This window comes from Capra hircus, chromosome 18, assembly GCF_001704415.2.
Source record: "Capra hircus breed San Clemente chromosome 18, ASM170441v1, whole genome shotgun sequence".
Taxonomy (NCBI): domain Eukaryota; kingdom Metazoa; phylum Chordata; class Mammalia; order Artiodactyla; family Bovidae; genus Capra; species Capra hircus.
This window is the reverse complement of record NC_030825.1, coordinates 52370252-52393384: the sequence shown is the minus strand read 5'-3', so window position 1 is coordinate 52393384 and position 23133 is coordinate 52370252. Positions and strand designations below refer to the sequence as shown.

At 51.0% G+C, this 23133-nt stretch overlaps 1 protein-coding gene across 1 annotated transcript; it reads left to right on the top strand.

Moving 5' to 3' along the window:
* LOC102180959 (carcinoembryonic antigen-related cell adhesion molecule 7) lies at positions 6866 to 22308 on the top strand. Its single transcript, XM_018062498.1, has 8 exons — positions 6866 to 7020; positions 7910 to 8266; positions 9495 to 9773; positions 19342 to 19453; positions 20648 to 20676; positions 20994 to 21025; positions 21642 to 21683; positions 21927 to 22308. The coding sequence occupies exons 1-8, from the start codon at positions 6957 to 6959 to the stop codon at positions 21990 to 21992; spliced, it is 981 nt and encodes a 326-aa protein (XP_017917987.1). The 5' UTR covers positions 6866 to 6956; the 3' UTR covers positions 21993 to 22308.

Here is a 23133-nt window from a genome sequence, read left to right as displayed (position 1 = left end):
GCATACCTATGTGTCGAATGAATGGGCCCCTGGATCATACTCCACGGGGCCCGAGATTTGTGGTGAGGATGTTCACTGCAGAGCAGATGGCCAGTGTGAAAGGCGGGATGCTCGCTAGCGGCTGTTCCAGACTGAAAACAAATTTGCAGTGAAGTCACCCCAATGGCAGAGCAGGTCCTCAGCCTGTGGAAAATCAGTGTTTCAATGGTGCTCTGGATGCTTGAGAAAGAGGGACATGAAAAGAAGACCTGACAACTTCGGGAAGGACATGTAATTCTGAACTACTCTTAGGAAACATTTTTATTTCTTTTTTATTTCTGGCTGCACTGGGTCTTCATAGTTTTCCACCAGTTTCCTCTAGTGCGGTGAGCAGGGGCTACTCTCGCTGCGATACGCCAGCTGCTCATCATGGGGGCTTCTCTCTTCCCAATCATGGGCGCTTGGCAAGCACACTTCAGTCGTTGCCGCTCATGGGCTCTAGAGCACAGACTCAGCAGTTCTGACGCATGGCCTTAGTTGCTCAGAAGCATGTGAAATCCTCCTGACCAGGGATCAAACCCGTGTCCCACGCTTTTTCAGGCAGATTTCTATCCACTGAGCCACCGGGAAAATCCTGTAAACCATGCTTAACTTGTAGGTAGACACTGGTTCATCATGGCCGCCTCACACATGAGGTTTTCCTAGATACGTGCCGCCCACAAGTGTAGGGCCTCCTCAATATTCAACATTCTCCACCCGACGTGTACATTTTATCAACTGATGAACCCACGTGAATACATGAACTTGACCCAGCTTCCATAGCTTCCATTAGGCTCACACTTGGCACCGTAACTTGCGTGGGTTTGAGCAAGTGATCAGCTGCAGCTTGGGCTTCCCAGTGGCGCCGTGGTAAAGATCCTCCTGCCGGTTCAGGAGACCCAGGTGTGATTTCTGGCTCTGGAAGATCTCCTGGAGAACCAATGGCAACCCACTCCAGTGTTCTTGCCTGGGAATCCCATGGATAGAGGAGCCTGGCGGGCTCCAGTCCATGGGGTCACGGGAGAGTTGCACCTGACTTAGCAACTAGAACAACGCCAAGGTCAGGAAGACTCCTGCTGCCAAAGTCACACCAGCAAGGCTAGTGAGCGCAGAGCAGGTGGTTGTGAGTCTGCAGGTCTAGTGAGCACAGAGCAGGTGGTGTGAGTCTGCAGGGCTGGTGAGCGCAGAGCAGGTGGTTGTGAGTCTGCAGGGCTGGTGAGCACAGAGCAGGTGGTTGTGAGTCTGCAGGGCTGGTGAGCGCAGAGCAGGTGGTTGTGAGTCTGCAGGGCTGGTGAGCACAGAGCAGGTGGTTGTGAGTCTGCAGGGCTGGTGAGCGCAGAGCAGGTGTTGTGAGTCTGCAGGGCTAGTGAGCACAGAGCGGGTGGTTGTGAGTCTGTAGGGCTGGTGAGCACAGAGCAGGTGGTTGTGAGTCTGCAGGGCTGGTGAGCGCAGAGCAGGTGGTTGTGAGTCTGCAGGGCTGGTGAGCACAGAGCAGGTGGTTGTGAGTCTGCAGGGCTGGTGAGCACAGAGCAGGTGGTTGTGAGTCTGCAGGGCTGGTGAGCACAGAGCAGGTGGTTGTGAGTCTGCAGGGCTGGTGAGCACAGAGCAGGTGGTTGTGAGTCTGCAGGGCTAGTGAGCACAGAGCTGATGGTTCTGTGCCTGTAAATTCAAGAAGGATGACATACATTGCTTGTTTATTTACCCATGCTCAAATACAGAAACCCCGTGTGTGTGGTGACCTGATGAACCAGTGTCTCCTACAAGTTCAGCATTGTTTAGAGGACTTTTCCGATGGCTCAGTGGATAGGAATCTGCCTGCCAAAGCACGGAACATAGGTTTCATCCCTTATCCTCACTTGTACTGTGAAACTGAAGCTACAATAAAAAATAACCTTTAAGACAACTGAACTACCCTGGCACCAACCCTGCTCATGTTCAAGGAAGATGGAAATTCACCATTGAAACTTCAAATATCAAAAGGTAAAAAGAAGTAAAAGCAGTCTAATAAATCAGAATACAAAAGAGGCCATTAGACCCTAATAATTCAGTTCCTACAATCACACAGGGTGAGGGGACACTGAGGACAGAGCTAGCGGGTATGACCCCTGTGTCCCTTTTGCTGAAAGAATCTCTGATCAGGGGCCTATGGAGCCGCCCCACCTTCCTTCCCACCAAGAAGACCAGGTCCCCTGATGGGGGCAGAGACAGAGAAGGCAGGAGGACGAGGTTCAGAATCACTGCACCACCCTGGTCTTCCGATTCCACCTGGCTCTGCCCCATGCAGACACTGAGGGGGCACGGGGGAGGGAAATGCAGCCTTTTCACGTCGGCATGGACCCTCCAGCACAGGCAGGACACACGGACGTTCCTCACCCTCCTCCTACTCACAGATGCTCCAGTCCTGCCCAAGGACTGAGAATGTTGCGTCTGCATCTTCTTCCACAGAGAGAAACAGGCCTGGTGTCAACACACATCTCAACCGTATGAAATCTTGGAGTGGGGTATATAAGAGGAGATCTTGGATGAGAGGCATTGGAAATTCAGAGTGGGACATGATTCAGCATAAATGTTATGCAGTGTTGAAAGGGTTAGTCGCTAGGTCGTATAGGATCCTTTGCGACCTCACGTCTGTAGCCTGCCAGCATCCTCTGTCACTGGGATTCCTAAAATGATATGTAAACTCTTGACATATGCTTGAGTTGTCAGGAGAAAACCTCCTTGAGGTACTTTTCCTTCGTCACTCCCCTTCATGGCCACCAGAGGGCGGCAGAGCTCCTCCACAGTCACGAGCCTCCACAGGGCTGCCCACCTCCGTCCCACTTAGCAGCTCCCACCGCCCAGCAGCCTCTGACCCTCACCAACCGACTCCGTCCACGGTCCTCCCCACTCTCCCAGTTCCCCACACTGGACTCCGTCAGCCCCTCCTCCCAGCCAGGCCCACCTGAAGGCCAGAATCCCCTCAGGTAGCTCTGCCCTCTGAGCCCCCTTCCCTCTGGGCTGAGGGTCTGCTGACCCTTCACATCTCAATCAAAAGATCACTTTCTCAGGGGTGCCTTCCATGACACCCAGTCCAGCTGAGATTCCTTGACAGACTCCGGATGCACCAGACGCTGCCCCTTCAGTCCATCCCTCCATCATAATTAGCTCCTTATTTCCAGGATTTTCTCTGAGTGTCTGTCTCCCTGTCACAAGGCCAGGTGTGTGAGCCCGGAGTCCAAGTCTACCCTATTCTCTGGAGAACAGGACACAACCCAGGTCGGACAGGTCACACATGCTCAATAAATACTCTTTATTTTGGGGGCTCCAAAATCACTGCAGATGGTGATTGCAGCCATCTAATTAAAAGACACTTATCCTTGGAGGAAAGTTATGACCAACCGAGACATCATGTTAAACAATAGAGACATTACTTTGTCAACAAAGGTCCGTCTAGTCAAGGCTATGGTTTTTCCAGTATCATGTATGGATGTGAGAGTTGGACTGTGAAGAAAGCTGAGCACAGAAGAACTGATGCTTTTGAACTGTGGTGCTGGAGAAGACTCTTGAGAGTCCCTTGGACTGCAAGGAGATCCAACCAGTCCATCCTAAAGAACATCAGTCCTGGGTGTTCATTGGAAGGACTGATGTTGAAGCTGAAACTCCAGTTTTTGGCCATCTGATGCAAAGAGCTGACTCATTTGAAAAGACCCTAATACTGAGAAAAATTGAGGGCAGGAGGAGAAGGGGACAACAGAGGATGAAATGATTGGATAGCATCACCAACTCAACGGACATTTGGGTTAACTCAGGGAGTTGGTGATGGACAGGGAGACCTGGTGTGCTGCGGTTCATGGGGTTGCAAAGAGTCGGACACGACTGAGCAACTGAACTGAACTGAAATAGATAAGGGAATCTACATAACAGAAACCACCCCACCACCCACCCTGTGTGCCACCGAGGGGTCAGAGAATATTCCTTGTGGACACAGGGGCCCTGGCTTCAGACTGGGGGGAGACCTGCAAGAGCCCACAGCTGCTCCAGGGCGGGACTTTATTCCTCCTGGAGTCAGGAGTGAGGAGAGGGGCCTCTTAACTGTGACGGGTCAGACCTCTGGCTCATTCCCAGATAATCACACCCCCTCCCGTCTCCACTCAGGAGAATCTTCTAGTCTCCCTGGAGGGCCTGGGCTGGCAGCTTGAGTCCTTCCCCTGCTCTCAGAGACATGACCTGGCTCAGACTCCCGATCCTCCATCCCAAGGGAGTCGCCACAGGGGAGGCGGGAGCCCCAGCTGAACTCAGGAATTGGGGAGCAGCTCCTCATCCCAAGGTCCCTGATCTGTGGGGACACCTGGGTCTGGTCCCTGGAGACATCTCAGCCCCTCCCCCTAAGGCTTCCTGGGAAACGAGGGGAACTTCCAGAACAGAGGAACCCAGCTTCTGCAGTTGCTCCATCTCAGGGGGACTGGGGTCCCATGGGGGTCTCCCCTCCCCTGACAGAGTCTCCAGGTGGAGCTGCCCCAGGTCCTGGCACTGTGGGGAGGCTGAGAGCAGACCACTGATGGGGACACAGAGAACTAGGGTGCAGGCCCAGTGCCGTGAGGTGGAGAAGGACAGGGCCTTCTGGGGTCCAGCCCACAGGCCGCCACCCTCTCCCCAAAGCCCCAGAGACCCCCCACCAGCCCTTCCTTTGGAGCCTCAGGGACTGAGAGCTCCTCCTGAGCACACGTCCACCTGGATGGATGGTTCTCCTGCCACTGAACAATGCCCATTGTCTCCCTGGGCTCACCCTGCACTGGGATGAGGTCGGAAAGCCTGGGGACCCACAGTGACCTGAACTCCGGCTGATAGCCTCTAGTCTGGAGGTCAGCGCCCACCTCTGCCCAGGGTGCAGAGCCTGCTCACACCCTTTGGCGTAGGCACCACTGTGCAGCCCGTTACATTGTCCCCAGGTCTGCTCATGACCTCCAGGGTAAAACATTGGGCCAAACAGAAAATTAACAGGAAATTAACAGGTGAACTTTGTTTTGCCTAAGGAAGTGGAGAAGGAGCCTGATTTCCATCCCTCCTTCTATACAGCGGTCTCCAACCTTAAGGGCACCAGGGACCGGTTTCATGGAAGACAGTTGCGGAGTGGTGGAGATGATTTGGGGATAATTCAAGTGCGTTACAATTATTGTGCACTTATACCTATTGTTATTACATCAGCTTCACCTCAGGTCATTAGGCATTAGACCCCAGGGGACCCCTCCTCTAACAGACCCTAGAGCCCCTCCTGGGTGCCCACACTACCCTGCCCAACCTTCTAGGGGCCTATGGGCACCCATGCCAGCTCCCATCCCTGCCTGCAACCACCCATGGGAAAGATCACAGTGACCACAGAAAGATCAGCCAGGTTGACAGAGGAGGCCCTGGAATGGCAAGGAGGACGTGGACAGTTTCTGAACCAAGGCTCAGGCAACAGACACACAGAGAGAGAGTCTCCCGGAACTTGACCCGAGGACTAGGGAGCCCAGAGTCAGCCCGCCCTCAGCACCAGGTTCCTCTCTTCCCAGGACACACAGGAAACCTTTCCCTTCTCACCTGCCAACTGCAGCTCCTCCTGACACCCGGTTCTGGGTTTCTGTTCCTAGAGAAGGCAATGGCAACCCACTTCAGTATTCTTGCGTGGAGAATCCTGTGGGTGGAGGAGCCTGGTGCGCTGCTGCCCTAGGGTCGCACAGAGTCGGACTCAACTGAAGAGAATTAGCCCGCATGCATGCATTGGAGAAGGAAATGGCAACCCACTCCAGTCCTCTTGCCTGGAGAGTCCCAGGGAGGGAGGATCCTGCTGGCCTGCTGTCTATGGGGTCACACAGAGTCAGACATGACTGAAGTGTCTTAGCAGCAGCAACAGCAGCAGTCCCTGAAAACAGATGCCAGGCTGGTGACTAGCTAAAGTAGAGACCAGGTCCCCTCTCTAGTTATCACTCACGTGACCCCTTTCTCTCCTCCAGAGTCAGTGTGACCTTCAGGTGGGTCAAATATCTGCAATCCTCTCAGATATTTGAGAACAACAGGAAGACCCTGGGCATCCAGCTGGGTTTCTGTGTCACAGGAACAATTACCACCAAAATTTGGAAACCCCTGGATCTGTGATTGTGCTGAGAGACCCCAGACCAAAGCACAGCAGGGGCCAACACTGGGGTGGGTGGGGCGGCCTAACCACTGTTCTGGGGTCTCAGCCAGGCTGGGCAAGCGTGTGACCTGGCAGCTGCTGAAACAGCATTTCTAAGGTGTCACCCAGGGGTTCGCAGTCTTCATGAAGCTCCACAGGTGATTCCCACGCACCGTGGGGAGGACGTCCCTGTGACAAGCATTCCTGATGCACCCCCACCCCCAGGCTCCTCCTCTGAAGGGGAAGCCAGAAGGGGATGAGGGAGGGCTGTCGGGGAGGCTGAGTGTGCATCTGATCCAGACCAGTGGGGACCCCAGACCCGGACACTCCAAGGTTGTGCTTTTCCAGACAAGGGTGTGTGTGTGTGCATGTGTGTGTATAGATGTGTGTGTATCTAGGTGTCTGTGTGTAGCTGAGATGTAGGTATGTGTGAGTAGGGGTGTTGTGTGTAGGGGTGTGTGTGTGTGTGTGTGTGTGTCTGTGTGTGTGTGTGTAGGTGGAGAATCCCTGCTCTAGAAGGCAGAGGACTCAGCAGAGTTCAGGGAATAGAAATACAGACAGAGGGGGAAGGGGGAGGGGGGCCTCTAGGGAGGGAAGGAGGAGAGGGGAGGCAGAGGGCGGGGCCTGGGCAGAGACCACGCCCCCGGGCCACGTAATCCAGGGAAATGCTCCTGCCCACGGAGGAAGCCCAACACAGAGCACAGAGCGGGAAGGACAGCAGAGCTCACACAAGGACGCAGGGCTTGTGAGCGTTTCTGGAGAGGAAGTTCTCACAGAGAGAGGGACACAGCAGACAGCAGGCACCATGGAGTCCCCGACCAGCCCTGCAAGCAGGCGGCATGTCCCCTGGAGCAGGCTCCTGCTGGCAGGTGAGAGGGGACAGTGTTCAGGGAGGGGGCAGAGACTGGAGAAAAGAGACTGGCTGGTCCCTGGGGGAGACGGGGCTCTGAGAGGGGACAGAGGGCTTCTGTTCAGACTGAGGGCAGAGGACACCGGACAGGGGAGGGAGGGGGCTCAGCCACAGGGGACTCTGCATGAGCTAGAGGTGTCGAGGGGTGGGAGGACTCAACTGCTGTAGGTTTTATGAGTAATTCTTCACTGAGCAGTAACTGTTGAAGACTGATGATGATAATAATTATTTCTATCTGGGTGTCACTACAGAAAAAGACAGAACCAGGACAGTAAACCCTGTCCTTACCCGGCACCCTTAGAACCTGACAAATAAACACCACACTGTGGAATTGCTGGGAACTCTCCTTCCTTCATCCCCAGGTACTAATGTCTGGAGCCTGGTCCAGGCCCTGGGTTTCAAGCAGGATCAGACAAGCCCCTGCCCTCACGGAGCCCGCGCTCTGTGGGGAGGAAGACACACAACCGAGAGATGGAGAGTGTGCTGGCAGGTGCTCCAGGCGTCACGCAGGAACCCGAGCGGGAAGGGTCAGCAGTGAGCACACAGGGCCTTTACAGCAGCTGGTCGTTTTGGGGGCATCTCCCAAGAGGCCCTGAGTGTGAGCAGGCGTGTGAGGGCAGCGAAGGAGTGAGCCAGGGACAGCTGGGGAAGCAGAGGGAAAAACAAGCCCAGAGGGGCTGAAGTGACCGGGGGTCATGCTGCTGACCTTGAACCACACACACACATACATGCACACACACCCACACTAAGGCTGAGGGATGAAGAGACCAGCTCAGGACCCAGGGCACCATTTTCCCATCCCCCACGGAGGTCACAATATTAACTGATTTCTCTCTCTTCCCTCCTAGTCTCACTGTTAACTTTCTGGACCCCGCCCACAACTGCCCAGGTCACTATTGAAACGGTGCCCCGCCTTGCTGCAGAAGGGTCAGATGTTCTACTTGCCCACAACGTGTCAGAGAATCCTCTAGCCTATTCCTGGCACAGAGGAGAAAGCGTAGACAACACCCAGCTAATTGCATCGTATAGGGTAGATAATAATGCAACTACCAATGGGTCTGTATACAGTGGACGGGAGACACTTTATCCCAACGGAACCCGGCTGATCCAGAACGTCACCCAGAAAGACACAGGATCCTACACGCTGCTCGTTACAAAGAAGGATTTACAGACAGAAAGACAGGCTGGACACCTCCACGTGCACCGTGAGTGCTTCCTGTCTGACCTTGGGGTGTTGGGCAGGCAGGGGCAGGGGTGGAGGGTGGCGGCTGAATTCTGTTCACACTCGCAGGACTGACAGCCCCGGAAGTTGCCCCCATCCCCTCTGCATTATGTCCCGTGTCGCAGTTTGAACATTCAGTGCAGAACACACGCTGTGGAGACAAACTCCAAAGGGTCAGAAATGCTTCCAGGAAGCCAGGCCCTGCAGACACTGTGCAGAGAGAAGGACGGGCTGATGGAGGGACTCAGCAGAGGGAGAGCGCTCTCAGTCCAGCCCCCTGGGCCCCTCCCCGTGACCCTGAGGAAGACCCTGCAGGACTCAGGGAAAACCCTGGCCTGAGGGCCCCAGGGATCCTCACAGAGAAGCTCAGCCCCAGGAAGCCCCTCCCACACCCTGTCCCAGGGCTCCTGCCTCCACTGACACCGGGAAGCCTGTGACAAATCCCGAGGCTCCCAAGCTGGTCACCAGCCAGGGCTCAGCCCCGAGAGCCACATCCGTGCAGGGGCACAGCCTGGTCCCACTCCTCAGACTCGGCATAGAGAGCACACAGGTACATGGTCCCCAGGAATCAACCAAATGCCCTGGGGGACTTGGAGACTCCAGAGAAATCTCAGCACCCCCAGAGAGGAACAGAGGAAGGAAGACACTCCTAGCAGCTCCTCGACCCCAGGGTGCCGCCCAGGGAGCTCTCTCCCCAGGCTGGTTGATGAAACCAGGATAGATGCCAGGTGGTCTCTGAATCCCACCCAGGTCTGTCCACCACTAAACGCTGCTGCACAGTCGACCCCCGAGGAAGCCTGTGTTTCTCCCAGACATAGAGCATGTGGCCTCACTCTCTGAGCTCAGGTCCCCATGGATTCATCTTGCCATACACAAGCATGCCTAATCTTTAAAGACTCTGTCTGGCTGAGAGGCGAAGGATGCCAGTTTTGTTAAAGGTGTTTCTAGAGGAGGCTAAGGTATAAAGAAAGGGAAAGTGTTAGTCGCTCAATCACGTCCCACTCTTTGCTACCCCATGTGCTATAGCCCAGCAAGTTCTGCTGTCCTTGGAATTCTCCAGGCAAGAATGCTGACTGGGTAGCAATTCCCATCTGCAGGGGATCTTCCCAACCCAGGGATTGAGCCCAGGGCTCCTGCACTGGCAGGCTGATTCTTTACTGTCTGAGCCACCAGGGAGGCTCAGGGCAATGTTCTCTCTGTTATCTGCACAGCGGTGCTACCCACACCCGTCATCACCAGCAACAACTCCAACCCCAGGGAGCACGAGGACACTGTGGTGTTAACATGTGGATCTGAGACCCAGAACACCTCCTACATGTGGTGGATCAACAATCAGAGCCTCCCCAAGAGCATGAGGCTGAAACTCTCCAAGGACAAAAGGACTCTCATACTAGTCGCCGTGACAAGGAATGACACAGGACCCTATGTGTGTGAAGCCCGGAACCCAGTGAGTGTCAGCCGCAGTGACCCATTCACCCTGGATGTCCTCTGTGAGTAACCTCTGTTCCTATGTGACCTGAGCTGCCCACCCAAATGCACGTTGCCAGAGGCCAGTCCACACCCATCTCTCTCAGATCCGAGTACAGGGGCCATCACCCCTGGACACCCAGGCTGGACGTGAATCCTGTCCCAGGCAAGTCCAAACAGGTCCACCTGAATGAAGCCAGGGAGGGGATGGGCTGCTCTGTGTTGGTGGCTGAGGATCACCAGAATATGATGGGAGAAACAAATTAACGTCAGACTCACAGTGAGTGAGCATGAAGGACCCAGGGGCCCCAGTAGAGACCAGGAACTTCCCTTCCCTCTGATTGCACCACGTGTGGCTTTCTGCTCTTTGCTCCAAATGGTCCGGACACCCCACCACTTCCCCCTGAGACTCCTCTGACCATCCAGAGGGTACCTCAAACTCTCCTGCCACACAGCCTCTCACCCAGCCACACAGCGCTCCCGGCTTGTCAGTGTGAGACCCGGCAATGCGCCCAGGCTCTCTATCCCCAATCACAACATGTATCTCAGGTCCTGCACTCCCTGTCTGGCCTGGATAGCACCACAGTCAGGAAACCAAGGTTCCCAGGGCTGATAGCACAGAGCTGTCCAGTACTAGAGTGTTGTCCCAGCGACCAGGCAAGGGTCCCCCTGGCGTGATCTGGGGGTCAGAGGAGATGTGCCTTCGTCTCTTTCCTGTTGTCACCTGAACAAAGACCCAGGGCCTTCCTCACAGTCGCCTTTACAGAGGTCAGTGGGCCCCGAGACTACGGAGGGAGCAAGGCCCAGGCCCCCGACCCACTCTCAGCAGTCACCCCTCTCTCTCTACACCCCCGGTGGCACAGCCCTCCCTCCAAGCCAGCAACGCCACAGTCACAGAACACGAGGGCCCCGTGGTCCTGACCTGCCTCGCAGATGAGACTGGGGTCTCCATATGCTGGTTCTTCAAAGGCCAGAGTCTCCTCCTCGCAGAGAGGATGACACTGTCCTCAGACAACAGCACCCTCACCATAGACCCCGTCAGCAGAGAGGACGCCGGGGATTATCAGTGTGAGGCCTTCAACAGGGGCAACTCCAGCAGAAGCGACCCCCTCAGGCTGCGTGTGACCTGTGAGTGACCATCATCGCCTCCTGTCTTAGTCGTTCAGTGGTGTCCGACTCTTTGTGACACCTCAGACTTGAGCTCACTAGGCTACTCTGTCCATGGGATTTCCCAGGCAAGAGCCCTGGAGTGGGTGCCATTCGCTACTCCAGGGGATCGTCCCGACCCAAGGATGGAACCCGAGTCTGCTGCACTGCAGGCGCTCCTCCCGTATAGGCCACCAGGGAAGCCCATTCTAACCTGGACAACCTTCCTTTATTAATTCCACCAACAATTAGCCTGTCCTCTCATTTCCTCCACTTCAAGCAATTGGAACGTGTGCTGTCTCTCCCCTCCTCACCCCCTGAGTTCTCCTGGCCCTCTGCTGTGAAGCCTCGTGGCCAGGACCGCTGGAAGCAGCACTAAAATCAGTCCCTGGGACTTCCTGGGCAGCCCAGCCGTGAAGACTGCACCTTCCACTGCAGAGGTTGCTGTGACCTCCTCCAGGGGATCTTCCCCACCCGGGACTGGGTCCCTGTGTCCTATGTCTCCTGATTGGCAGGTGGGATCGTTACCACTAGTGCCTGCTGGGAAGCCCCGGTGAATCACAAAGGCTAAACCTCCTTTTCCTTAAGTGCACCGTGGTGTTTGGTATGCACTCTATAGAGCTGTGTGAATACGCGCCCCAGTGAAGGTGGGACCACAGCAGACGTGTTCAGGCAGGAGGTGTCCGCATGCTAGCTGGCACTGCTGTGACTGCAGGCTTGCCGGCACACTCAACTCCACATCCCTCCCCCTGTCTTTCTTAGTTGCGCCGTCTTCTCTACAGTGCAAGTGACACCATTTCTCCCCAGGATGGGCGGTGGTCGTGTGTGGTGAGAGATGGGGGCCTTGAGGACTGTAATTTGCGCAACATAAACTCCTACGACTGTGTGTTGTCTGTTGGCCGGTTAGGTCTCTGGTTTGCAGTGCTCTCACGGCCTCCAGTTTCTCACTGAAATTCCCTCTGACTGCCGCGTCCATCATTGAAAGCTGGGTGTTGTCGTGTCACCGTTGTGACCGAGCTGTTTCTCCCCTCGATGCTGTCCATTTTGATTCACAAATCTGGTGGTGTTAGGTGCATGATGCTTATAATTGTTTGATTTCTTTAGTGAATGAAACGTTTCTTGATATGTAAGGTCTTACTTTGTCTCTTGTAGGCTTTTTTGATTTAGAGATTATTGTATCAGACACTCATACAGCCACCACAATTCTCTTTTTATTACTATTTGCATAGAATATCTTTTTCCAACCTTGCTTCAACCTTCTATGTCTTTGTATCTAAAGTGAGTCCCTTGAAGAGAGTATAGAGATGGGTCATAATTTTAATCCATTCTGTCAACTTCTGCCTTTAATTTCAAGGTTGAGACTATCTATGAGTCAGATACTTCCAGATAGGAAAGAGCTTCTGCCATCTCGCTACTTGGTATTTGTCCTATGAATTCCTCTATTTCTTCCTCTTTGGTAGTTAAGTGATTTCCTTTCTTAGGTGTCATTTTGAGACTATCTTTCCCTTTCCACATATATTTCAGTTCTTTTCTTAGGGGCTAACTTGAAGATGACACTTAATATCTTAAACATGTATCTATCTAGTTGAAGTATCAACTAGATTCTATGATGCATAAGACAAACAAGGTGCTCCTATACATCTCCATCCCCCCGATTTTATTACACCTATTGTCATCAATTTCAGCCATCCTTATACAGTGTGTGTCCATTATATAGATTTATAAATATTGTTTCATGAAATATCTTTGAAATGAGAAGGAAAAGCAAGCGATTGCAAGAAAGACAAAAATATTGGCTTAAATGAGATAGCTACCTTGGATCACTCTTAGCACTGTTCTTTTTCCTTTAATTAATTTTTTTATTGAAGGGTAATTGCTTTACAGAATTTTGTTGTTTTCTGTCAAACCTCAACATGAATCAGCCGTAGGTGTACATTTACCCCTCCCTTTGGAACCTCCTCCCCACCCCCTATAGGTTGATACACAGCCGCTGTCTGGGTTTCCTGAGCCATACAGCAAATTCCCGTCGGCTGTCTATTTTGCATGTGGTAATGTAAGTTTCCATGTTACTCTTTCCATGCATCTCACCCTCTCCTCCCCTCTCCCCATGTCCATAAGTCGATTCTCTGTGTCTGTTTCTCCATTGCAGCCCTGTAAGTAAATTCTTCAGGACCATGTTTCTAGATTCCGTATATATGCATTAGAATACGGTACTTATCTTTCTTTTTCTGGGTTACATCACTCTGTATAATAGGTTCTAGGTTCATCCACCTCATTAGAACTGACTCAAAGGCATTCCTTTTTGTGGCTGAGTATATTCCATTGTGTCTGCGCACCACAATTTCTTTATCCATTGATCACTCGATGGACATCTAGGTTGCTTCCATGTTCCAGCTCTTGTAAATAGTGCTGCAGTGAACAATGGGTTACAGGTGTCTTTTTCAGTTTTGGTTTCCTTGGGGTATGTGCCCAGCAGTGGGATTGCTGGGTCACATGGTGGTTTTATTCCTAGTGTTTTAAGGAGTCTCCATTCTGTCTTCCACAGTGGCTGTATCAATTTACATTCCCACCAACAGTACAAGAGCATTCCCTTTTCTCACACCGTCTCCAACAGTTATTGTTTGTCGACTTTTTGATGATGGCCATTCTGACTGGTGTGAAGTGATGTCTCATTGTAGTTTTCATTTGCATTCCTTTAAGACTGAGCCATGTTGAGCTTCTTTTCATGTGTTTGTTAGCTATCTCTATGCAACCTAGACAGCATATTCAAAGGCAGAGATATTACTTTGCCAACAAAGGTCTGTCTAGTCAAGGCTATGGTTTTTCCTTGGTCATGTATGGATGTGAGAGTTGGACTGTGAAGAAAGCTGAGCGCCGAAGAATTGATGCTTTTGAACTGTGGTGTTGGAGAAGACTCTTGAGGGTCCCTTGGATTTCAAGGAGATCCAGCCAGTCCATTCTGAAGGAGATCAGTCCTGGGTGTTCATTAGAAGGAATGATGCTAAAGCTGAAACTCCAGTACCTGGCCACCTCATGCGAAGAGTTGACTCATTGGAAAAGACTCTGATGCTGGGAGCGATTTGGGGGCAGGAGGAGAACGGACGACAGAGGATGAGATGGCTGGATGGCACCACTGACTCAATGGACATGAGTCTGAGTGAACTCCAGGAGTTGGTGATGGACCGGGAGGCCTGGCATGCTGCAATTCATGGGGTCGCAAAGAGTCGGACATGACTGAACAACTGAACTGACTGACTGACTGATGTCTTCTTTGGAGAATTGTCTGTTTAGTTCTTTTTCCTACTTTCTGATTGGGTTGGGTTTTTTTTTCTGGTATTGAGTTGTATGAGCTGCTTGTATATTTTGGAACTTAACCCTTTGTCAGTTATTTAATTTGCTATTATTTTCTCCCATTCTGAGAGTTGTATTCTCACCTTGCTTGTAGTTTCCATTGCTGTTCAAAAGCTTTTAAGTTTAATCAGGTCCCACTCGTTTATTTTTGTTTTGATTTCCATGACTCTAGGAGGTGGGTCATAGAGGATCTTGCTTTGGTTTATGTCATCGAGTGTTCTGCCTTGTTTTCCTCTAAGAGTTTTATACTTTCTGGTCTTATATTAGGGTCTTTAATCCATTTTGAGTATGTCTTTGTGTGTGGTGTTAGGAATTGTTCTAATTTCATTCTTTTACCTGTAGCTGTCCAGTTTTCCCAGCACCATTTATTGAAGAGGCTGTCTTTGCCTCATTCTATCTTCTTGCCTTCTTTGTAAAAGAAAAAGTGTACACATAGGTGCCTGGGTTTGTTTGGGGGCTTTCTGTCTTGTTTCATTGGCCTATGTTTCTTTCTATGTATGGTCCTGGCACACACAAAATTATGTTTGTTTGTGCCACTACCATGCTGTCTTGATGACTATAGCTTTGTAGTATAATCTGAAGTCAGGAAGGTTGATTCCTCCTGCTCCATTCTTCCTTTTCAAAACTGCTTTGGCTATTTGGGGTCTTTTGTGTTTTCATATGAATTATGAAATTTTTTCTTCTAGTTCTGGGGAAAATGTCATTGATAGTTAGATAGGGATCACATGGAATCTGTAGATTGCATTTGGTAGTATCATCATTTTCACAGTATTGGTTCTTCCTACCCAGGAACATGGAGTATCTCTCCATCTGTTTCTGTTGTCTTTGATTTCTTTCATTAGTGTCTTATACTTTTCTGAGTACAGTTCTTTTGTCTCCTTAGGTAAGTTTATTCCTAGATATTTAATTCTTTTTGTTGTAATGATGAATGGGATTGATTCCTTAATTTCTCTTTCTGATTTTTCAATGTTAGCTTATAGAAATGCAAGTGGTTTCTGGGAGAAGGCAATGGCACCCCACTCCAGTACTCCTGCCTGGAAAATCCCATGGACGGAGGAGGCTGGTAGGCTGCAGTCCATGGGGTCGCTGAAAGTTGGACATGACTCAGTGACTTCTCTTTCACTTTTCACTTTCATGCATTGGAGAAGGAAATGGCAATCCACTCCAGTGTTCTTGCCTGGAGAATCCCAGGGACGGCGGAGCCTGGTGGGCTGCCGTCTATGGAGTCGCACAGAGACGGACACAACTGAAGCGACTTGGCAGCAGCAGCAGCAGCAGCAGCAGCAGCAGTGCTTTCTGTGTACTGATTTTTCATTTGCAACTTTGCTAAATTCACTGATTAACTCTAGTAATTTTCTGATAGTGTCTTTAGGGTTTGCTATGTACATTATCCTGTCATCTGCAAACAGTGAGAGCTTTACTTCTTCTTTTACCATCTGTAAAGTCTGTTTTAACCTCTCCTTTTTCATTTATAATTTTGTTGATTTGATTCTTCTCTCTTTTTTTCTTGATGAGTCTGGCTAAAGGTTTGTCAATTTTGTTTATTTTCTCAAAGAACGACCTTTTAGTTTTATTCTCCTTTACTGTTGTTTCTTTCATTTCTTTTTCATTTATTTCTGCTCGGATCTTGATGATTTATTTCCTTCTACTAATTTTGGGGGTTTTTTTGTTCTTCTTTTTCCAGTTGTTTTAGGTGTAAAGTGAGGTAGTCTATTCAATGTTTTTCTTGTTTCTTGAGGTAGGATTGTACTGTTATAAACTTCCCTCTGAGAACTGGTTTTGGATTATAAGAGACTATTATGAAAACTATATGGCAATAAAATGGATAACCTGGAAGAAATGGACAGATTCATAGAAAAGTCCAGTCTTGGACTGAACCAGGAAAACTGGTTCAGTCTTCCTGACCCAACCAGGAAGAAATAGAAATCACAAACAACCCCATTACAAGCACTGAAATTGAAGCTGTGATAAAAAAAATCTCCCAAAAAAGAAAAGTCCAGGACCAAATGGCTTCACAGGAGAATTCTGTCAAACATTTAGAGAAGAGCTAATGCCTTTCCTTCTAAAACTCTTTCAAAAAATTGCAGAGGAAGGAAGACTTCCAAACTCATTCTATGAGGCCACCATTACTCTGATACCAAAACCAGACAAAGACAACACTAGAAAAGAACACTATGGGCCAATATCACTGATGGGCAGAGACGCAGAAATCCTCAACAAGACTTTAGCAAACAGAGTTTAGCAACACATCAAGAAGTTCATAAACCATGATCAGGTTGGGTTTATTCCAGTGATGCAAGGATTCTTCAATATACGCTAAGCAATCAATGTGATATATCGTATTAACTAATTGAAAGATAAAAACCACGTGATCATCTCAATAGATGCAGAAGAAGCCTTTGACAAAATTCAGCACCATTTATGATGACAACTCTTCAGAAAATGGGCATAGAAGGAACCTGCCTCAACATAGTAAAGGCCACATATGAGAAGCCTAAGGCAAACATTATTCCCAATGGTGAAAAACTGAAAGCAGTCCCCCTAAGATCAGAAACAAGACAAGGGTGTCCACTTCCAGCACTATTATTCAGCATCGATCTGGAGGTCCTAGCTACAGCAGTCAGAGAAGAGAAAGAAATAAAAGGAATCCAGATGGGAAAGGAAGTGAAGCTCTCACTGGAATGTATTTTTCCATCCTCTCACTTTGTCTGCCTGTGTCTTTAGGTCTGAAGTGGGTTTCTGGTGGACCGCGTATATATGGGTCTTGTGTTTGTATCCATTCAGCCAGTGTGTCTTTTGGTTGGAGCTGCCAGCGATCAGCTGTTGCGCTGTCCGCGTCCGTGTTCTGCGTGGATCTGTATATTCTTCTCCGCTGGTCAGGTCCTCCTCTCCACTCTCAGCTGGTGTTCTGCATGCACTTCTGTCTCTGAAGGTGTGTTCCTGATGCATCTGTGCAGAGAGACGTACTCCACGTCCCCCACCTTGGTCTTCTCCTGACCACTGTTCTTTATACATTCCTATGGCTTTGAGTTACTGTCCAGTGTTTGAACAGTCATCTTAAAGGATCCTCTATACGTTTCATATGAGGCACGTCTCCAAGGAATAAACTCCCTTGACTATTGTTTATCTAGGAAAGTCTTAATTTGAGCTTCACTGAAGAAGACTTTTTCTGTGCATTGCTTTCCTGGCTGAAATCTTCCATGTAGGACTTAATTCAGTCATCCCAATATCTTCTGGCCCCCTGGTCTCTGATGTGAAATTTGCTTTTCACCTTGTTGAAGATCCATTGTGCGTGATAAGCCACTTCTCTCTTTCAGCTTTAATCACTTCCTCTTTCCCTCAGTATTTCAGCAATTTGACTAAATTGTGTCACAACATCTGTATCGTGAAAGATCCTTTCGTGGAGTTCCTAAACCACCCTTGATAGGTAATCTCTCATCTAGCTTGGAAAGTTTTAAGCCATTAATTTTAACCATTTTTTTCAGTGCTTTCCTCTCTCTTCTACTTCAAAAACTGGCATTCTGCACATGTTTGTCCACTTGATGGAGTTCTGCATAATACTTTGCCTGGAGTCACCAGTCCTCATTTTTTTTTCCTTTCTAATCCCCAGTCTGAATAATTTCTTTTGTATTTTTCCTCCACTTTCATGGATTCTTTCTTCTACCTGCTCAAATGTGCTGAGGAATCACCCTTCCAAGTTATTGTTTTCACTTCTTATACTTCAGCTCCAAATTTTCTACAACCCTGTTTAAATAATTTAACAATGAGGAAGAAAACATCTTTCTTGAGAAGCAGGTTCTCCTTAGACCTGCCCAGTATGGAGACAGCCATCCCCTCACACTGAGGACTCCAGTGCTTTAGACATGGACCTTGATTATATAGCTAGCTGAGTCAGTCTCAGACAAGCACATTACGAATAAAAAACCAGAACAGAAAAGAGGCTAGTTTTAGACCCTGAGAAGGAAGGCTCATCCCACGGAGCTCTCAGATGCGATCAGCCAAGGAACTGGACTTGTCCTCAAGTTTGATGTCCCCTCTTCCCTCTCTAGGGGCTTCACAAGTGGGGCTAGTAGTAAACAAACAAATAACCTACCTGACAGTGCCTATCCCTGAGACTAAGAGATGCAGGTTTGATCCCTGGGTGGGGAAGATTCCCTGGAGGAGGAAATGGCAACTCACTCCAGTATTCTTACCTGGAGAATTCCATGGACATAGGCATCCATCCAAGAGATCTGGAACCACAGGCGAAGGTCATGCTCTTCGGTAGTCAGTCCCTACCTCTGAGAAAGCCCATGAGCATTCCAGGCCAGGGGCAAACAGATCAGGTGACATGGGGACACGCATCCACTGGTCACTGAATTGATGAGCGGAGTTTACGGCTCCCTGAGAAGGCAATGCTACCCCACACAATCAACAATGTCAGGTTAGAGGATGCAGGATCCCATCAGTGTAGAGTCGCCCCACCATCAGAGTCTGCAGATGAGACCTCAACTCCCCAGCTGAACACTCTAAGTGACCCTCAACACCTCTACACCTTCCCCTGTGATTTCACAGGAAGTGGGTGTGTAATGAATGCCAATGATGAGGATGTGGTCTCCTTTCAGAGCCTGTAGAACGATGTGTCTAATTATGCAAAACTTAGCTCATCTTGTCGTAGTTTGGTTATTATTTGTGAGAGTTGTTTGACTGTGGGCAGAACACTGGATCTTGTGCCTCAGTTTCCTCATCTTAAACCTGGAGAAGAGCAGCTGGATTTTAGGGCTGTTCAGAGGCCGTTCACCAGGGTGTTGATGAGATTAAAATCCTTCTCCGGGTCCCTCCACAGAGGAAAGTGAACAGGACATGGAACTGGCTACAGTGAGAGAATGGCGAGTTAGAGCAAAACCAGGGTTTCAAATCTGATAAAGAGGAAAACGATGCAACCACATGCAGTGGGAGGGTCAGGAGGACACCGTGATGACAAAACAGACAGCCACACAGGCCTCAGATCATTTCCTTCCTCCTAACCAGGCCGTCTCCCGGAAGACTCCTCTTGGTGTTCCCTCCAGGGAACTCGGACCCCATCTCCCCTCTCTCCTTCTCTTCTGCTTTCAGGGCAAGAAAACAGCCGAGCCCTCGGTGTGGGGGCCATTACTGGCATCGTGATTGGGGTCCTGCTTGTGCTGATACTGCTGGCTGGCCTGGGGCGTTTCATTTTCCTTCACAGGTACAGCGGCATTCCCAGATGCTGCTCCTGCCCCAGGCTGACCCTAGTCCTAGAGGAGGGACACCCCATCCTCCATTTCAGGCCTGGATCTCCAGGACCTCCCCACTTCCCCATGGATATTCTCTCTCGTCCTCAGTTCCTGCCTCACCTGGTATTGACCTGTGGGAGCTTCCTTAACACCATCCTCATTTATTTTGTTAATTAGTTGCAAAGTTGTGTCTATCTCTTTTGCCACTCCATGGACTCCTGTGTCCATGGAATTTCCAGGCAGGAATACTGGAGTGGGTTGCCATTTGCTTCCCCAGGGGATCTTCCTGACCCAGGGATCGAACCCATGTCTCCTGCATTGGCAAGCGGATTCTTTACCTCTGAGCCACCAGGGAAGCCTCATCTATCAGTTAACACAATTAAGACCCCTCCATGTCCCATTTCCCTATAAGTAGGCTGGAGGTAGTAAGTACTCAGAGAAAAGGTATCTCTTCCTGTATATTTAAATCCAGCTAGTCTATGAGGGGCATTCACGGGGCCAGGGCCTGAGGGGCATCATAATCAAGGTCACGCTTGGCCAGAGAAAGAAATCTGGACAGGCCAGGTGGGGTCAAATGCCCCCAGCTGGCAGATGCGTTAACAACACCCCTGATGCTTGAGACAGAACATCGTGCCAGGTCAGCGGGTGGTGGGATGTCTTTATACTTCAGGTCCAGGTGATGGAGACAGAGGACAAGGCCGCTGTCACATTTCAGCAGCTCCTGGGTGAGGGCAGGGGGCCACAGCAGCGACACTGCCCTCAGTGAGACCCCAGAGTCGCTGGCTTCCCTTTCCTCCCCATGCACTGGCCCTGCTCTCTCCATAAGCGTGGTGCATCCACTCAGACAGAGCTCTGGATGGATGGATGCCTTTCGCAGAGCCCTGGTCCCTTCAGTGGCCACTTCCTTCTGAACCCTATTAGCCTATGGTCCTGCCCCTCCGGACTCGGGGCAGATACGGCTTCTTAAGGACTTTCCTCAGCGTCCTTGCAGGGCCCTCCCCTCTAAGAAGCCTTGGTGGAGAAAGGAGGCGTCCAGCCCCTGCTTGGACATGGGGATCCTCCTGTCCCTTGTTCTGACACCAAAGCCTTGACCTCCCTCTACACTCCTCACAAATATGCCTGTGTTTTTTTTTTTTCTTCCCTAACCCCGGCTGCCTGCACAACAGAGGAAACTGGCCTGCAGTGTCCACCTCAGGTGAGTGTCTGTTCAGCCAAGCAGAGCAGGCGCCCCAGGCAGGCCCTGCCCTGTCTGTTCCTGCCTGGCTCCCCCAGGGTCTCTGGCTCTAACTCTGGGGCTTCAGCACAGGGGACCCCGACTGGCTAGTCTGCTTGTCCTGTGGCTTATAATCCTGGGAGGCTCCTTCGCCCTCACTGGGGCCTGAAATTGTCAGTGTCTCTCCCTTGGTGGGGCTCTTTCTCCCATGGTTCTCCAGAAGGTGGACTCTCAGCCTCTCCTGAGAGCATGGGCTAAGCTTCCTCACATGCTCAGTGGTAACTCCTGTCTCCTCCCAGGACGTGGTCCCTCTGGCAGCTCTGTCTCCCAGGTGAGTACATCCCTTCCTTGTCTCTTCTCCCCGTGTCCCCGCTTCACAGGCTCAGGGCAGGGGGACTGTCCAACCCTGATGCACTGTGCAGACCCCTTTCACTTGAGGGTAGTTGAAAGTCGCTCAGTTGTGTCCAGCCTTTGTGACCCCAGGGACTGTAGACCACCAGGCTCCTCTGGCCTTGGATTTCTCCAGGCAAGAATACTGGAATGGGTTCCCATTGCATTCCCCAGGGATCTCCCTGACCCAGGGATCGAGCCTGGGTCTCCCGCATTGCAGGCAGATTCTTTGCTTTCTGAGCCACCAGGGAAGCTCATAAGAGTAGTTAGGATATAGCAAGCCACACCAAGCTGGGAGCTGGATGCACTTCAGGGACGTGACCACCCACCACATTATCCAGAGGCTGCCCTGGTCCCCTGACTTGACCTCAGGAGAACCTTGGAGTCGAGGGAGGAAGAGAGTGGGCACTGGATCATCAGCCAGGGGAGCCAGGCTAACAAGGGTGGGAAACAGAGCCCAGACAGGATTGGGGTGGGGGCTGCAGGCTTGGAGATGGCTGCTCAGGAGAAATGACTCTCCTTCCCTCTCCTCTGATGCCTGCTTCCTCCATGCCCAGGCCTCCCTACCTGATGCCAGGCCACCAGCTCCCATCTACCAGGTGAGTGTGGGGATCCACGTTCTGGTCCCATAAGCCCAAGGAGCAGAGGAATTCCCCCTACACACCTGGCTGTGTTTGAAGGTCCAAGAAATAGCAGAAAGATGGAAAGCGGATAAAGGGGAGGTGGGTCTGGACCAAAAACCTCTGACACAAACAGACCCTGGGTGACCCAGGGCTGGGAAGTCCCTGGGAAGTCATCTGAGAAGGTTACATGAGCTTGGAGGCATCGGTTTTCTTTTGCAGGAATTACTATGCCGCGACACAGACGTTTACTGTCGTATCAGCCACAAAGCAGATGTGGGTCCTTAGTTCCTCCAGACACGTCTCCTTAACAGACTGTGGGAAAGAGCTTACCTGAGACCCAAGTCCCGAGTGAGGTCAAGAGGAAGAGCTTGAGGCAGAGAACCAGCTCTGAGACCTGAGGCTATTCAGGAACCTGGGCCCAGGCTCAGGGTTGATTTCTGGAGACCCTGACGGGCTGCCCTGAACCCTGGGTTGACCAGAACTTGGGCTGCGATTCCCACAGTTGGAGGAGGTTTCAACAGTCAAGTAACTGGGCCTGTGACCCACTGCGGACCACCGGAGAGATCTGAATAAAGAGCACTTTCCTTCTGGCTGCAAAATGTACTGCCCCTGGGTCTTGTCCAGCTAGAAATTCGCCTGAATCTCTGCTTCGGCCTCTCGATGGTTCCTCAGGGAACGCATTAGCTCTAGTTACCTGACCTCCCCATCTATTCCCTGGGGGAAAGGAAGGGGAAGATTGTGAGAATGGAGGGAGGGGGCATGCTAACAGGAAAGGAGGGTCACCAGACCCTTCGCAGGCACGTGGGCATCGGCAGTCCTCACAGTGCCCTGGGGTCCCAGGCACCTCCCAGTGCCTGCTCACCTGGCATGGGGTCTCTGGAGCACAGAATATGGGACCATCTGAGACCCACTAGAACTCGAGTCAGGAAGGAGAAGTCGTGGGTGAGACAGCTATTATGGGTGAGGCCCCTTTGCAGCCTCTTGGTGTCCTGAGCCCTCTGGCCCTCCTGTCCAGACCCTGCTGGACCCAATGGTGCTGCCTCAAATGAATTTTAGTTGTTCAGTTGCTAAGTTGTGTCTGAGTATTTGGGACCCCGTGGACTGCAGCATGCCAGGCTTCCCTGTCCTTCACTATCCCCTGGAGTTTGCTTCAACTAATGTCCACTGAGTCAGCGATGGCACAGGAACTTTTGTCTGTCCCCAGATACTGGATCCAGAATGCCTTGTGTCCATGGGTTTCCATTGTTTCCCTAAGAGCCTAGGCCCTGAGGACACCGTTCCCTCTCAGGGGAAAGAGGAGCAATCAGAGTCAGCAAAGTAAAAGGGACTCAGAAGCCATGCTCTGAGCAAGGTCCTCCCAGGAACTCCCCGTGACCTCTGTCGACTTCCTGCTGGCTCCCACTTTGCTTTTTGGTGCGGATCGTGA